The 12,032-nt window shown below is 36.7% G+C and overlaps 1 protein-coding gene across 1 annotated transcript in view; it reads left to right on the forward strand.

Annotated features, from left to right (window-relative positions):
• The window catches only part of ATAD5 (ATPase family AAA domain containing 5), a 44,434-nt gene that overhangs the window by 21,039 nt on the left and 11,363 nt on the right, over positions 1-12,032 (forward strand). The window contains exons 8-16 of the mRNA XM_080825311.1: positions 1,416-1,573; positions 2,374-2,533; positions 2,990-3,316; positions 5,222-5,318; positions 6,639-6,718; positions 6,949-7,091; positions 7,189-7,339; positions 10,803-10,976; positions 11,254-11,387. Of these exons, the coding sequence (XP_080681437.1) occupies positions 1,416-1,573; positions 2,374-2,533; positions 2,990-3,316; positions 5,222-5,318; positions 6,639-6,718; positions 6,949-7,091; positions 7,189-7,339; positions 10,803-10,976; positions 11,254-11,387 (1,424 nt within the window). The remainder of the gene's footprint in view (positions 1-1,415; positions 1,574-2,373; positions 2,534-2,989; positions 3,317-5,221; positions 5,319-6,638; positions 6,719-6,948; positions 7,092-7,188; positions 7,340-10,802; positions 10,977-11,253; positions 11,388-12,032) is intronic.

The raw sequence follows: 12,032 nt of genomic DNA on the forward strand, positions 1-12,032 counted from the left end.
CCATAGTTTGGCTGTTGTGGACATTGCTGCTATAAACATTCATGTGCATGTGCCCCTTCGGATCACTACAGTTATATCTTTAGGGTAAATACCCAGTAGTGCGATTGCTAGGTCATAGGGTAGCTCTATTTTCAACTTTTTGAGAAACCTCCATCTAACCAGTCTTTCTTTTTCTTTTTCTTTTTCTTTTTTCTTTTCTTTTTTTTTTTAGATTTTATTTATTTATTTGACAGACAGAGATCACAAGTAGGCAGAGAGGCAGGCAGAGAGAGAGGGAAGCAGGCTCCCCGCTGAGCAGAGAGCCTGATGCGGGCTTGATCCCAGGACTCTGGGATCATGACCTGAGCCAAAGACAGAGGCTTTAACCCGCTGAGCCACCCAGGCGCCCCATAGCCAGTCTTTCTAATGATATTTTACTTTCCCACTCTTCTCTAGCTCTGCCACTGGCCATTCAGTTAATGAAAACTTTCTTGTTATTTTCACCAGTTCAACTTTATACAGCATTTTTTTTCATGGTACATTCAACTACAGAAATTAGTTCTACTTTTCTTCCCTGATGTTAATAAACACATTTTCACACAAGTGATACCGTAAAACTTAGCATAAGTATTTATAGACGAGGAGATGAAGCAAGCACAGAGAGAATCTCTTTTAGAACCTGAAGAGTTATTGCATGTCGGTTTACTAGTATCTGGCATTCTGCTGAGCAGTTTGTATGCATAACTAGTTTGATCTCTGTAACAACTCTAGGAGGTTGACTATTATAATTGCCACCCCTACTTTACAGAGGAAGAAACTAAGGTTTAGGATCTTGCCCATATTCACCTAGCTAGCAAGTGGCACAGTCTGGATTTGAACTCAGGTCTGACTTCAAAGTTTAAATTTTATTTATTTATTTATTTATCTGAAAGGTGTTTTTTTTTTTTTATAGATTTGACTTGTGAGAGAGAGAGGTGGGGGGGGCATGAGTGGGAGGGTGGGACAGAAGGAGAGGGAGAAGCAGGCTCCCCGCTGAGCAAGGAACCTGATGTAGGGATGATGTAGGATCCTGATCCCAGGATCCTGAGCCAAAGGCAGATGCTTAACCTATTGAGCCACCCAGATGCCCCTCAAAGTTTAAATTTTAAAACAGGATGCTACCTGCCCCTGAAATTTTTACCCTGAGTAGCAAGGTTGGTTTAAGAAGAAAAGAAAGTTTGCTATTACTTGGTTATTTTAAACAGTTGGATCAGAAGGCTCAGTAATTTTTATTAATTGTATTCGTTGGAAGTAAGAATGGGTTCCCTGTGCACTCATTTGAGTTTTGGTATTTTTGTGTTAACTATGTAGTTGTCAGGTCTTTTCATGTTTGGGTATTTGGCATTTGATGTGTGTGAATGAAAGTAATTAAGATATTTGTTTTCGTTTTTCTTTAGGATGCCATTTGTGGCATTTGAAACCACCCACTTGCTCTCTTTTAACTAAACTTAAAGAACTGAATACTAAAGTAATAGATCCCTCAAAATGTGTTCTTGCTCTTGGTGAATTTTCAACATTGAATTCAAATTCTAAAAGGACTAATTCTGCTGTTGGGGTAAGTACTGGAGAGCTCCTCCATCATAGGGTGTTTCCTTCGCATCTTTTAGAAAAAAAATTGGAAATCTACTATTGTGGCCTAAAGTTCATTTTTTTCCCCTAGAGTCCAGTTTTAAAAAATAAATCCTGATTGAGGTAGACATCTCTTAAATATTCCTAGAGTTTTAGAAATGTTTTAGGAATTACTGGTAGCCAATTTCAAAAGAATATTAGGTTATATAGCACATTTAGATATTAGTCAGCCTTCTAATCTAATAAATGTGTAATGTACAATTAGTTGAAAGAGGGAACAATGAAAATATGAACTAAGTCCTTCAAAAGTATGCAAATGCAGCTTCATTGTCAAGGTTGTATTTAGTCACTGAAGCTACTCCTACATTAATACTGATTTATTATAGACAGAAAGTAGTTGGTGACTAATTTTAATAGTGTAGGGGGCACCTGGCTGGCTCAGTTGTTGGAGCAAGATACTCTTGATCTCAGGGTTGTGAGTTTGAGCCTCATATTGGGCATACAGATGACTTTATTTTTTGTTTATTTCTTTTTAAGATTTTATTAGAGAGAGAGAGAACAAGCTGGGGGAGGAGCAGAGGGAGAAGTAGACTCCCCACTGAGCAGGGAGCCTGATGCTAGGCTCAGTCCCAGGACCTCGGAATCATGGCCTGAGTTGACAGCAGACACCTAACTGACTGAGCCACCCAGACACCTGAGATTACTTAAAAAAAAAACAACAAAACAACAACTTAAAAAAAATAGACAATGTGGGTTTATTACTGAGCATTTTATTCTCCATTGCAGTTTGTGGAGAAAAGGAAAGATTTGACTGAAGAAGTAAGAAATCTTTTGCTGGAGGAAATTAGGTTGTCAAATCCTGAATTTTCTTTGAGGAAATATTTTTCCTTGCTTCTAAAAAAACGAAGTGAGCACCAGGGGCTTTCTGAGTGTCATCGTAAACAAGGTTAGTGATAATTATTATCATTTACATTGACATTTTGCTTTTGAAAACATTAAGACTTGGTCATTGACTCTTACAAGTCCACAGAGAGAATATTGCTTATGGTTGGCAGGAAAAATTGTTCAACTGAAGTAAAGCATCTTGTTTAAGTGCAGTGTTGGCCCCTGCCGTTTTCCACAGATGTGAACGCAAAGGCTGCTTTAATTATATTAAGATATTAATAGTTCATTTAAGGAAAGCATTAGATAAGATTATTTGAATTTACACAGCTTGTACAAAAGGCAGTCTAAATAACAAGATAGCCTGCTTGCTTTCCGTGTGCCATATTTGATTCTTGCTTCTTCATTTTGTGGTATTAAGATTATTGGATATTCAGAAGTGACATTAAGATGGTTAGATATTAAAATTTCATTTTGGTTGATTGGTTAAACACATGCGTTTCTGTGATTTCTGAAATAGAAAGTCCACAACGAGAGCCCGATGTCAATCAAAAAGAAACTAAAAGGAAACGAGTGGAAACGGAAATTCAGAAGTCAAAAAGAAAGAAACCAAACGAGTATTCACAAGGTCCAAAAAAGACAAATGGGAAGCCAGAAGAACTTGACAAAAGAAACAACTCCACCGGGATAAAGCTAGACTCTTGTAAAGGCCTTCTTTGTAAAACATCCAGGAAGAAACAGACTGCTCTGAGCACAACATGTAAAGTAGAAACAGAAGCAGTTGAAGATCCTGATGTTCTGATGATAGACGATGGCAGAGAGTCTCCCTCAGAAAGATCTATTCCTGGTAAATCAGATCTTCTCCTTCCGGTCCTAGAACACTTCTGTGTACATAATCTCTCATCTTCTCTTCTCTTTAATATATGTTCATGCAACATTCAAGTGATATGTGTGTATAAAACAAGTGGGAGCCTTACTAATGACAGCTTTAAAGAGTACCACATTTAATAGATTGGTGTTTGATGTTTGATTTTTCTGTGCTTCTATAAATACGTGTGCTTTTGTAAAAACCTGGAGTTATACTATGCCGTTTATTTTACATTTGTTTCACGTGTCTCTGACATGTTCCCATTTGGGTTACCTAGCTTTTTCAAAGTATTCTGTTGAATTGATTCATTCTGTTAGATAGCTTTAGAGTATGTTTTGATACTTATACAGCAAGTCTCCTATCATTTTTTTAAACTATGTTCATGTAGCTATACTGCTGAATGAACTATAGGTTCTCCTACCCCCACAGATCCCATTGGGGTTTTGATTTTGGATTAGTGTATAGATTCATTTGGAGTGAATTGGCATCTTTACAACATTCAGTCTTCTCAAATGGGAGTGTCGCACATCTCCATTTGCCCTGGTTGACTCAATACGACAGTTTAATGTTTGGTTTTTTTTTAGGAGTCAAAAGAAGTTGCACTAGAATTATGCTGCCATTGCTCTTCAGATTATTTCTTATAGTATAATTTATTTTTCATATTTCATGTTTTTTAGTGATTATTAAAATTTTAAATGTGTACTTTTATTTATTTCTTAATACTTAATATTTTTAAGTATCTGCAACCCCAATGTGGGGCTTGAACTTGTGACCCCAATTGAGCCAGCCAAGTGCCTCTTTTTTTTTTTAAGATTTTATTTATTTATTTATTTATTTTTAAGATGTTATTTATTTATTTTTAAGATGTTATTTATTTATTTGTGTGAGAGAGAGAGAGAGAGAGAGTGAGCGCACATGCTCTAGAACACAAGCAGGGGGAGCAATAGGCAGAAGGAGAAACAGGCTGCCCACTGAGCAAGGAGCCTGATGTGGGACTCAATCCCAGGATATTGGGATTGTGACCTGTGCAGAAGGCAGACAGCTAACTGATTGAGCCAACCAGGTGCCCCTAAAGGTGTACTTTTAAACCTTACTGCCATGAGACTTCATGGTGATTAGCCTTTTTTTTTTTTTTTTTTTAAGATTTATTTATTTGAGAGAGAGAGAGAAAGCACACTGGGGTCAGGGGGCGGACAGAGGAAGAGGGAGAGGAGTGGACTTCTCTATGTGCCAAGCCGGACATGGGGCTGGATCTCACTACCTGAGTTCATGACCCTGAGATGATGATCTGAGCCAAAATCAGAGTTGGATACTTAACTGACTAAGCACCCAGGCCCCTGTCCTTTTTTTTTTTTTTTTTTTTTTAAGTAAGTTCCATGTCTAGTATGGAGCCCAACTCAGCTTGAACTCACAATCCTGAGATCAAGACCTGAACTGAGATCAAGAGTTGGGCACTTATCTAAGTCACCCAGGCATCCTAGTGGTGGTTAGCTTTTAAGGAGAAAGGGTTTTGATATGCAAAATTTAGATGTGGGGTACCTGGATGGCTGAGGCAGTTAACGACTCTGACTTCAGCTCTGATCATGATCTCAGTCCTGGGATCAAGCCCATGGTTGGGCTCCCTGGTCATCAGGGAGTCTGCTTGTCCCTCTGCCCCTCCCCCCATTCATGCTCTCTCCCCTTCTCCCTCAAGTAAAAATACCAAAAATTTTAAAAAAAAAAGAATTTAAAATGTAATGTTAAGTTTTGAAATTGCCCCTTTTGGCATTTTATAGATATAAATACCTAGATAAATACTCATTGTTTATATGAAACAATACCGTAAATGTCAAGAATATATACTTATGTCAAGGAAAAATGTTTAATATGTATTTTTTGCTTTAGATTTTGGAACTGAAGACATGCTTTGGACAGAAAAGTATCAACCTCAGAACTCCAGTGAACTCATAGGCAATGAGCTAGCTATAAAAAAGTTACATAGGTTGGTAAAACTTATAAAAGAATTAAGAAATTGTTTATGGATCTAGTTTTAACTTAGTCTGTTTTCTTTATACTAAAATCTAGAAATTATAAAGTAATACATTACATGGAAAATCTTAAGAAAAATGTGAAAAATAAATATCCTTCTTTTCTCCCACTTCTGCTTTCCAGAGGTAACAACTATTAAAGGTTTCTTGTATGACTTTACAGAAAAATGTAAGGTTATACATATATTATGCATATATTAGCTCCTTTCTTCCTAACAGATAGGATCATATTACTAATTCAGGTCCAGAATCCTTTGTCTCTGATTCCCACATCCAAGAAGTTTTGAAAACCAAAAGTTACTAACTTTATTATATTTTATGCTTTTTATGGATTCCCACTTAGTAGGAGTTCATACATTTTTTTAAACAGAAATATTAAGTGATTGTGGATGTAATGTTACAGACCCCATTAGAGGTATTGTGTTATATGTGGTATACGTACCAAATTACTTTTATAATATCTGAAAATTTTTGAATTCTAAAATTCACCTGGTCCAAAGGACTTCATATAATAGGGACCCACAATAATAGTTAACACTTTGAGCCTAGCATTATTCTAAGTACTTGCATTGTTCTCAGCTCATTTAATCCTTAAAACTATGAGGATAAATACTGTTGTCCTTATCTTACAGATGAGGAGTGGGCCTACAGAGGTTGAATGATTTGTCCAGAGTCACACAGCTCGGAAGTGGTGGAGCTGGAACTCAAACTTGGGCAGTCTAGCTCCAAACTAGAACTTCATCTTTCTACTTTTCCTTAGGATCGTGTATTAGACATCTTTCATGTCATCACCCCGTCTCCTTGTTTCTTTTTTATTTTTTTAAAGATTTTATTTATTTATTTGACAGAGAGATCACAGATAGGCAGAGAGAGAGGGGGAAGTAGGCTCCCCGCTGAGCAGAGCGCCCGATGTGGGGCTTGATCCCAGGACCCTGGGACCATGACCTGAGCCAAAGGCAGAGGCATTAACCCACTGAGCCACCCAGGCGCCCCACCTCGGTTCTTTATAGCTGCTCTATACTGGTTTTTTAGGTAACTGGACTATGTGTATCTTTCCTTCTACTGAGGTACTTCTGGGTTTTTCCCTATGGAAGCTAATAGGAACAATGTTGCTGTGAATAACTTAGCTCATACGGTCTTGTGTTTTGGTAAAAAAATTACTTCATTTAAAAATATTCATGCCCATGTAAAAATATTTCACTATTTAGTTGATTCAAAGAGATACAGCTCTATTCTGTGCATTATTTTTATTAACATACATTTTCTTATGGCAGTTGGTTGAAAGACTGGAAGAGAAGAGCTGAATTGGAGGAAAGACAAAATTTGAAGGGAAAAAAAGATGAGAAACAGGAAGGTATTTTGAGTCATTTTCTCCGTTTGACTGGACATGTTGAGTTAGATTAGCTAAATATTCATATAAAATTTCCTAACTGGTATTTTATATTTGATTTTCTAGCTTTTGTAAACTAAATTTCCAGCATTTACTGGCAAGAAGTTTGTAAGGTTTGATCATTGGGTTTCATGAGATAGAGTTGCTGCCTGAACAATTATCAAATGATAATTTGCATTTGAATAATTTTTCAGATCCATCGGATAGCATAGATTTTAAAGGCAGTTCAGATGACGAAGAAGAGACTCGCCTTTGCAATACTGTTCTTATAACAGGACCAACAGGAGTGGGAAAAACTGCTGCGGTGTATGCTTGTGCTCAGGAGCTTGGATTCAAGGTTAGTAGGAGATACACTGGGAGAATGTTAATGTCATAGTTACACTTGAATTAAAGGAAAACCAACCATTCTGCCTTACTTTCATATATTCTTTTAGATATTTGAAGTCAATGCATCTTCTCAGCGCAGTGGTAGACAAATTCTATCTCAACTGAAGGAAGCCACTCAGTCCCATCAAGTGGACAAGCAAGGTGTGAACTCTCATAAACCTTGCTTTTTCAATAGTTACAACCTAGGCAAGTCACCAAGTAAGTAAACTGTTGTCCTTAGGTCATAATATCTTTGGAAAAACAAAATCTGGGTGGCTCAGTGGGTTAAGCCTCTGCCTTCAGCTCAGGTCATGATCTCAGGGTCCTGGAATCAAGCCCCGCATTGGGCTCTCTGCTCAGTGGGGAGCGTACTTCCCCCTCTATCTGCCTGCCTCTCTGCCTACTTGTGATCTCTCTCTCTGTCAAATAAATAAATAAAATCTTAAATAAAGAAAGAAAATATACAAAAAAGAATTTTAGTAATTAGCTTTTTGTCATTCATTTTTTTATCTTTTCCTACACACACACACATGCTGTTTTAATTTTTGCCTGTACAGTTTTAAAACAAATCTTAAGACCATCATATAATTTTACCCATATATCCTTCACAGGTCTCTCTGATAAGGACTTTACTTATTCATTTATTCATGTATTTATTAAGATTTTATTTTTAAGTAATCTCTACATGGAACGTGTACAGCCCCATGACCAAGAGTCACATGCTCCTCTGACTGAACCAGTCAGGCACCCTTGATAAGGACTTTTTTTTTTTAAGATTTTATTTATTTGAGAGGGTGAGTGAGAGAGAGCGTGCGAGCACACCAGCAGGGACAGAGGGAGAGGGAGAAGCAAACTCCCCAGTGAGGAGCCCAGTGCAGGACCTGATCCCAGGACCCTGGGATCATGACCTGAGCCAAAGGCAGACACTTAACTGACTGAGCCACCCAGGCATCCCTGGATAAGGACTTTTAAAAAAGCATAACCACAGTATTATAATTAAACCTAATGAAATTAACTTTATACCTTAATTTGGTTTAATATATACTCTTGTTTTGGCTTTCTGTTGTTTAAATATTTTGTGCAAATTTGGATCCAAACAAGGTTTACATCTACATTTGATTAATGTTTTTTAAAATTTCTTTCAGTCTCCCTACTAATTCCCTCATCTTTTTCATACCATTTATTTGTTGAAGAACATGGGTCATTTTTCATAAAATTTTTCACATTTTTAGATATGGCTGGTTGTATCTTTATGTTATCAGTTAATATATTCCTCTTCCCTATTTACTTGTAAACTGGCAGTTAGATCTGTGGGCTTGATTAGATTCAGTTTCTGTTTCAGGGCTATGTACACACATAGGCAAGGCTGTGTGCTTTGTGATATTAACATGGACTGATGAGTTCACTTGTTCCCAGGCTGATCTGTCCATTAAAGAGTTCCCCCATCACTCTTTGAACTAATAGTATTTTGTAGCCATGAACGATCTTTATCGAGTAGATTATTTCATTAATCAATTGATTTTGTAATTCACTTAGCCTTTCTGAATTTATTAGTTAAAATTCTGAGAAGCACTTATCAACTGTCTGGACACTTTGACATAGAGTTTGTACAGGAAAGGCACGAGAAATGCTTCATTCTTTCCTTTTATTTATCAGTTCACAGAGTAATGATGCCCTAGTAATCTCTGAGGTTGTCCAGTGAGTTTTGGGGTAGTTTACTTTTTTTCAGTATTATGATGAACTCATAGATTTGTGTGTTTCAGTCATCTGCTTCTTTGCTTCTTTTAAGATTTTTCTCTTTGTCACTCATTGTTAGCAACTCTGACTTTGATGTGCGTTCATGTGGTTTTCTTCATGTTTCATGTGGTTGGGGTTTGTTGAGCTTCTTGTATGAATGGGTTTATAGTTTATCAAATTTGGAAAATTCCAAGCATTATTTTTTTTCTTTTAATTAAAATATATCTAACATAAAACATTGTATATATTTAAGGCATACAACATGTTAATTTTATACATTTATATAGCAGTATGTTTGCCATTGTATTGATAATTAGTAATTAGTACCTCTATCACATTACATAATTATTTCTTTTTAGTGGTTGGAATAATTAAGTTACAGCCTCGGGAAGTTTGGTGATTATAATATATTGTCTATATTTACTATACTGTGCATTAGGTCTCTAGGATTTATTTATTACTCATTGCAAGTTTGTACTCTTAAACATTTGTCCTATCCCCCTACCCCATCTTCTGGTAACCACCATTTTACTCTCTGTTTTTATGAGTTTGGCTTTTTTAGAATCCACCTATAAGGAATGTCATATAGTACTTGCTTTTCTCTGTCTGACTTAACTTCACTTAGTCTGATGTGCTCCCGGTCCATCTGTGCTGTTCCAAACAGCAGAATGTCCTTTCTTCAGACTGAGTAATCTTCCATTGTGTATAGAAACCACATCTGGATCCATTCATGGGTGGGCACTCAGGTTGTTTCCATACCACATTCTATTCTTTTTTTTTTTTTTTTAAGATTTTATTTATTTATTTGACAGCACAAGTAGGCAGAGAGGCAGGCTGAGAGAGAGGGGGGAAGCAGGCTCCCCGCTGAGCCGAGAACCCGATGTGGGGCTCAATCCCAGGACCCTGAGATCATGACCTGAGCCAAAGGCAGAGGCTTAACCCATTGAGCCACCCAGGCGCCCACCACATTCTATTCTGAATAATGCCGCTAAGCTGTCTCAGCTCGATGATTGTTCAGGTTTGCAGTTTTCTTGTTCCTCTCTTGGATAGTTTCTAACTACTGAAGTTCACAAATATTTTCTGCAGTATGTGGTATGCTGTCCATGCCATCTAATGTATTTTGTATTTCACACATTGTAGTTTTTATTTCTAGAAGCTGGACTTGGGTCCTTTTATATCTTCTGTGTTACCATGCCCAATTTTTTCTCTAAGTTTGATTGTTTTGGGTCTTTTATGCTGTATTAGGGGAGGCGATAGCAGCATTTGGTTTAGGACTAATTTTGTCCCATTACTTAGCAAAATCCTTCTGAGTAATCTATCCTGTCCATGTCGTTGCAAGTGGCAAACTCAGTTTTCAAACACCTATAATATCCAAAGATATGATAAGATCTGTGGAAATGGGGTGTAAAAATAAACAGAATTTGAACATATGAAGACTGAATCAGAGCACTTAGAGGGGAGTAAAGGACATGCTCTGGAATAAATGCTTGGGACTGTAGAACTTCTTCTATCTGTCCTTCACTACATCTCTAGAAAAACGTATTCTCTGCTTGCAGTATGCATTTACTATAGGGCTAACCTGAAGTTGGATAACTGTTCTGTAATGCTCTCCATATGTACCATTATCACGTTTCCTCCAGCCTCTTCTGAACTCCAGCCGATGGAGAGAAAGTGAATGGAGGGATTCTGAACATTCTTTGCTTCAAGGATGTATGTTTCTTTGGAAAAGAATGTCTTTTCCAGATGACTGGCTTTACCTTCTCTGATAATAGAATAACTGTAACAGTACAGTACTATTTGTATACAGTATTTGAATATGAGAATGAAAGGAAATGTCTATATTAATTTTTAGCTGGTAAGAGTAGAAGTATAGACTGAATAACTCGATCTCACCATCCGTTTAACTTCTAGAATACTCATCCTTCAGTAAATTTGTTTTTGGCAGAAAAATTAAGTTCCCCTAAGAAAGTTCTTACATCGCCAAGGAAACTTCCTCCACCGTCACCACAAACTAACGTACCGAAGCGAACACTTCCACCTAAAACTTTGGCAAATTATTTTAAAGTGTCTTCCAAGCCAAAAAATAATGAAGAAGTAGTACTTCTGGAAAATAATAAAGGTAAGGCATTAAATGTACAATATGTATATGACAGTTTTTAATACTAATGACCCTGATACATAAAAATTTTATCATATTTCCTGAGTTTCTGTTGCTATTTGTTAAACCTCAGCTATACTGAAGGTCCTACATATAAGAGTTTTGATATTTTGTTTCAGTTTTTTCCCCCTTGTTTAATTTTTGATAGGGGGTTTCAGTTTGAGTTTATTCTGCAGAAGCATCCAGTGTTCTATTAAAAGTTGATTTTATCTAAAATACCAGTATTTTATTTATACAGGAATAAAAAATTCTTGTGAACAAAAACCAATTACTCAGACTAAATCTGCAAACACAACTAAGTCAAATGTCAAAGAATTTGGAGCTGAGGAACCCAACAGGAAAAATGCAACATCTCTCATTCTTTTTGAGGAGGTAGGCTCATGGGCATATATTTATGTTATCTCATAATAAGAATTTACCCAAAGGGTTACTATATGTGTTACTATAAAGTATTGTAAAATAGCCGAGAAAGTTGGGAATACTTGTATCTGTTTAAATGTTTAAAAAATTTTTTAAAGATTTTATTTATTTAGAGAGCATGCTTGTGTGTGCACGAGTGAGGGGAGGGGCGGAGGGAGAGAATCTCAAGCAGACTTCATCCTGAGTGTGGAGTTACATGTGAGGCTTGATCTCAGGACCCTAAGTTCATGACCTGAGTGCAAATTAAGAGTCTGGTGTTTAACTGAGCCACCCAAGTACCCCAATGTAATCAGTTTGAATTTAAAGTGAGTGAAACTGTCAACCATAGAAGAATTTTTCAGAAAGATGATTAATGCAATTCAGGATTATTAATTATTGTTCAGTGATTGTAGAAATTATTCTGACTCATACTTGTCCAATTATAGGTGACTCCATTTTTTTGGCTTAATATTTGGTAATTTTTTTTTAACTTTTAATAGTTCAAAATATTTTAAGCTTTCAATATGGGCTGAAACATACTGTTCATAAATTTCATAAATTCGGGGCGCCTGGGTGGCTCAGTGGGTTGAGCCGCTGCCTTCGGCTCGGGTCATGATC

This window comes from Martes martes (genome assembly GCF_963455335.1).
Source record: "Martes martes genome assembly, chromosome: 16".
NCBI lineage: Eukaryota > Metazoa > Chordata > Mammalia > Carnivora > Mustelidae > Martes > Martes martes.